Source organism: Tribolium castaneum, chromosome 8, assembly GCF_031307605.1.
Source record: "Tribolium castaneum strain GA2 chromosome 8, icTriCast1.1, whole genome shotgun sequence".
Classification (NCBI taxonomy): Eukaryota; Metazoa; Arthropoda; class Insecta; order Coleoptera; family Tenebrionidae; genus Tribolium; species Tribolium castaneum.
In genome coordinates this window covers 1,471,741-1,477,413 of record NC_087401.1, presented here as the reverse complement: position 1 = coordinate 1,477,413, position 5,673 = coordinate 1,471,741, and the positions used below count along the sequence as shown (strand labels likewise).

General features: G+C 44.1%; 1 protein-coding gene across 1 annotated transcript; it reads left to right on the top strand.

Annotated features, from left to right (window-relative positions):
- The first annotated feature begins 4,057 nt into the window (after positions 1-4,057).
- On the top strand, positions 4,058-4,544 carry LOC135266901 (histone H2B). The gene has a single exon (XM_064358348.1). The coding sequence runs from the start codon at positions 4,148-4,150 to the stop codon at positions 4,517-4,519; it is 372 nt and encodes a 123-aa protein (XP_064214418.1). The 5' UTR covers positions 4,058-4,147; the 3' UTR covers positions 4,520-4,544.
- Positions 4,545-5,673: the final 1,129 nt, after the last annotated feature.

Below are 5,673 nucleotides of genomic sequence, written 5' to 3'. Positions count from 1 at the left end.
GCTCTTCTTGTTCTTTCCAGGCAACTTACCCCTAACCAAATTTCAACGCTTCAAGCTGGCTTCCCTGGCTCGAAAATCCAGTTCAAACTCTTAAACCCCACACGCCTCCTACCCCAAATCGAACCCAAACCCATCACTTTTTCCATCGTTGTCAGAGACGTCAGCTCTGACATCGAACCCCAAGACGTCATTTCAGCCCTGAATAATTTCCACATTCAAAAAGTTTGGCGCATCATTTCCGCCAAAACCAACAAACCAACTCCTCTCATGCGTATCGTGACACCGGACAAAACGGCGATCGACACACTCCTGTCAAATGGCCTTTCACTTTTCGGCCACGTTCACCCCTGCGAGCCGTCGCACCCCCCAAAACCAGCCCCTCTCCAGTGCGCCAAGTGCTTCACATTTGGCCATTCTTTTTCCCAATGCCCCAACAAGCCCATCTGCCCCACTTGCCCCGACAATCATCGGTCAAAACCGTGCCCTTCCGCAGTTTCAAACCCCAAATGCCCCAAATGCCAGGGGAATCACCCCGCTTGGTCCCGAGATTGCCCCCAATTTATCAAACCCTCCCAAATGACCCCAGAAACCCCCGTCGTTCCCATCAAAATCGTTGACAAGGAATTCGATCCCGAAAATTCTGACGACGACTCCGACGAGCGCGAACCCTTCGTTTCTGCCCGTCAATTCCTACGCTTCATCACAAAAACCCTTTTTGACCTTTTTCCGTTCGAGAAACAGAAAATCCAATCTGTTCTCGAACATTCCGCTCGCGCTTGTCTCCGACGCGATCTAAAAATCTCACACTCATCAAACAAAATTCACTTCACTTTTGGATAAATCCACCATTTCGGTGAATCCTTCTGGCCCCCGTTTCAAAAATGGCTTCTCTGAATTTCGCCACAGTCAATACGGGAGGGATTTCTCGTAAATTTGCCTCCTTGAGACATTTTCTACACATCGACCAAATTCACATCGCAGCAATCACAGAGACACAATCCAAACGACCCGTAAACATCACAGGCTTCCACTCCTACAACAAACCCAGCCCCACAACCCGAGCCAAACACGGCGTCACACTTCTTGTCTCAACTTCACTCGCTTCATCTCAACACATCTTACCCCCTCATCTTGACCACCTTCAAGCCGTTGCAGCCACCATTCACATTAACAATTTAAACATTCTGTTTATTTGTTATTACAATCCTCCTCTCGAAACCGTCAGTACCCAACTCCTCGATTACACTTCCACATTCAGACACGCAGTCATTCTCGGAGACTTCAACGCTCGACACACCGATTTTGGTGACACAATTTCAAACACAAACGGCAGACACCTCACACGCTCTCTCAACACTCTTCCTCTTTGTCGTCTTCGAAATCAATTTCCCACACTCATCAATCACGTTGGCACATCGATCGTAGACCACATCATTGTGACCGATAATCTCACACACATCACAAACACAGACTCTTTCATTGGCACCACAGTCACCTCCGATCATCTCCCTCTTGTCTCAAACTTCACACTTCAAGGCCCCCAACCGCGACCCACGCACATCCCCATTTTCGATTTCAACAACACAAACTGGACCGACTTTCAAAATTACATCACAAACAACCTCCCACACATTGACGACACACTTGACCCCAACACCATTGACACACAAGTAACACAACTAACACAACTCATCAAACAAGCTCAAACACTTTTTGTACCCATCAAACACATTCCAACAAATCGCAAACCATTGCCCCCTCAAATCCTTGCCCTCATCCGAGTCAAACGCCGAATTTATCGCGAATTCGTGCAAACCAGATCTCCAGTCCTCAAAACTGTCTTTAACCGTCTCAATGCACAAATAAGACGTGACATCAACCAATTTCGTCTTGCCCACTGGTCAAACAGTTGTAGCTCCCTCGATTACCGAGACGGTAAAAAGTTTTGGGACAAATTCAATTCACTCACAGGCCGAAAATCTCACCCCATCCACCATTTGTCAGTCAACAACACCATTTTTAACACCCCACAAGACAAAGCAAATTGTTTTGCTGCTACCCTCCAAAACATCCACCAAGTCCCCAATGACCCACATTTCAACCAACACTTTTTTAACACAGTCACTAACAACACTCTCCGTTTCAGGCAAAACCTCCCCCGACTTGACTACGACGCTGACCTCGACCCAGACCCCGACCCAGACTTTCCACCCGACAACCCGGACTTGACCGCTCCAACCACCGACGACGAGATCAAAGCCCTCATTATCCGGCTGAAGAACTCGAAAGCCCCAGGACCAGACCAGATCAAACCCATTCTTCTCAAACATCTCCCTGACACAGCCATCACATCCATCACCACAATTTACAATTCTTGCTTCAATTCCGGTCACTTTCCAACCCCATGGAAAGAAGCCACCACCATCATGATTCCCAAGCCCAACAAAGACCCCAACAACCCACTTTCTTATCGTCCCATCTCTCTCCTCAACATTCTGGGAAAAATCTTCGAAACAATTCTTGCCTCTCGTCTCCGACACACTCTCGAAGAAAACAACCTACTGCCCCCTGAACAATTCGGTTTTCGCCCCCATCGCTCCACTTCCGACCCCACTTTCGAACTCTTCACCGACTCAACCCGGAGTGCCAATCTCGGCCAGTGCACACTAGCCGTCTTCTTGGACGTCGAACGTGCATTTGACCGTGTTTGGCACGATGGTCTCATCCAAAAATTTCTTTCCCACAACATCAACCTCAACTTCATCAAATTAATCGACTCTTTTCTCTCAAACCGCTCCTGCAAAGTCAAAGTCCAAAATTCCTTTTCTTATCCCGTCCCCCTTCTCTCCGGGGTCCCTCAAGGCTCCGTTCTGTCGCCCATTCTTTACATTTTTTACAGTTCTGATTTTCCTGTTTCAGATCTTCACCAGACCAAAACCCGCTTCTTCGCCGACGACACCGCCCTCTGGACATCCCGGACCACCGCCGCCTCAGCCTCCAGGACCCTGCAGCCCCTCCTCAACCAGATCTCCACATGGACTCGCAAGTGGAGAGTGAAGATCAACCCCACAAAATCCACCGCCATCCTCTTCAAACACCCCAACCTCACACGAAACAAGAAATTCGACCCACGCGACATCACCATCACACTCGACAACACACCCATCGACCTTGTGCCATCCACAAGGTACCTAGGAATCACCTACACACACACATGCTCACTCGACACCGACCTCCAGAACACGCTCAAGAAAGTCCGCAACCGATCCAACCTCCTCCGCCATCTCATGGGAAACTTCCAAGGGTGCCATTCCCGCACTCTTCTCCACACCTACAACACATTCATCCGACCCGTCATCGAGTACCGAGCCCCCATCTACGCATCTCTCCCACACACCAAGACACATCGCATTGCCACATGCGAACGACAAATCCTTCGCCGAATTCACCGCCTCGACCGCTTCCACGCCAGCAATTCCCTCCACCAGGACACAAACACCACCCCCATCACAGACCGTCTTCACAAACTCCAACAAAACTACATCAAACGCACACTCAACAACAACAACACAATTGCCCAAAACACACTCAACACTTCACATAAGTTTCTCACACGCGACAACACTCTTCGCAACCGAGTCCCCCGGATCCCCAGAAGAAAACTGCCCCATCCACCCACGGCGCTTCTCTCAGCGCTGTACCCCGACCTGCCCGACAATCTTCAACTTCTCGTTGAAGAGACGCCCCTCACAATGAGACGCCACTGACGACACCGACAAGACACCCACGACGACATCCACATCCACAGCTTCCTACGAGCCCCAAACTTCTCACTCTTTCACTCACCACCCGACGACACACACACTCCCACACAACATTCATCCATTTCCTTGACTGAAGAGGCCAAAAGCCTAAAACAGTCCGGACTCGTAGATTAAGTTGTAAATATCTTGTATATATTTATCAAAATCCCTTTTGAAATGTAATTTATTTTGAATAAACGTATTTTGAATTGAATTGAATAGTGCACCATGATTTTAGCTTGAACTTTCAAGTTGACAGGTATATTTTGTGTTCGTTGTGCGTATTACAGTTCGTTTGTGTCGTGTTTTTTTTTTCTTTATTAAGATTAGAAATATTAAAAAATATGCCACCAAAGACAAGCGGTAAAGCAGCGAAAAAGGCTGGAAAAGCTCAAAAGAATATTTCGAAGAGCGACAAGAAAAAGAAGCGCAGGAGGAAGGAAAGCTATGCAATCTATATTTATAAGGTATTGAAGCAAGTACACCCCGATACCGGTATTTCGAGCAAGGCGATGAGCATCATGAACAGTTTCGTTAATGATATCTTTGAACGGATCGCCGCTGAAGCTTCTCGTCTTGCGCATTACAACAAGCGTTCGACGATTACGAGCCGGGAAATTCAAACAGCGGTTCGTCTCTTGTTGCCTGGTGAATTGGCAAAGCACGCAGTCTCTGAAGGTACCAAAGCCGTCACCAAATACACAAGTTCAAAATAGAGAAGTTTTTTCTTTCATCGTTTAAAAAGAAGAAAAAAATGAAATCGGTTCTTTTCAGAACCACAATTAACATTTAAAAGTAAATAAAATTTGTTTCATTAAGTAAAAAATAAATCTAATGACCGACCACTCAAATCTAGATTTTTTTTTATCAATCGAAGCTCTTTTTAAATTAAATTTAAAATGAAACAGCAAAAACAAATTACATCGGTAAAAGTGCGACGCAAAAGAAATCAAGAAATAGCAGGAAAGTAACATCTCGGATTAATCAAATTCTTAACTCTCTTTAGTGTTTCTTCTATATGTCTTAATTTCATTTTTTTTAGTTATTACATTACAAACAATACTACATATTCTGATACGAATTCAATTTCACCTGAGGAATCGGAACCATTGGTTCTTCATTCCTGAACGCACCCTGGGCAGCCATGCCATGCCGTGTTGCCTTAGAAAAAAAAGAAGACGGCGCTCCGGGTTTTCCCCCGAAGTTATCCATTTGATGGAATCTGAAAGGAGCAGCGACGAACTCTTAAATTAGAAATTTAAAAAATATTTATAACATTCGCTCGTTTGTACATCCTTTTTAGTTTAATATTTAGTATTATATTTGGGTGCATAATTAAGACGCGGATTTCTTAAAATAAGTATAAGTTGTTGTGCTGTCATTTATAATTATTACATATTATAATGTCTATATTAGCAACGTAAGGTTGACGTTTCTCCAAAACTGTCACTTTGTCGCTTTAAAGCGACATAACTGAAAAAAACGCTTGTTCTCCCATTTTGTTTATTTTTTATTATTATTATTATTATTTTTTTTTGAAATCAAATGTCCAGTGATTTTTGTAACTAGCTATAGTTACTAGTAACAACGAGTAAACAGAAAATAAATAATTGCCAATTTTAATAAATTGTTACATGGTTTTGTTCTGAATATTATGGTATATTGTTAATACTTGGAGATTCAGAAAAAGTTTTGTGTATGTGTGTTGCGAGCGCAAATTTATATTGTCGATTTTGAGAAAATGCTTCAATCGACAAAGGTACAACTTTGCGCTATTAATAGGTACACTAATAGTTATTATTAATAATTATAAAAAATAAATAGATCAATAGTACTTTCCTCAAAGAAATTAACTAACAATTTATTATAA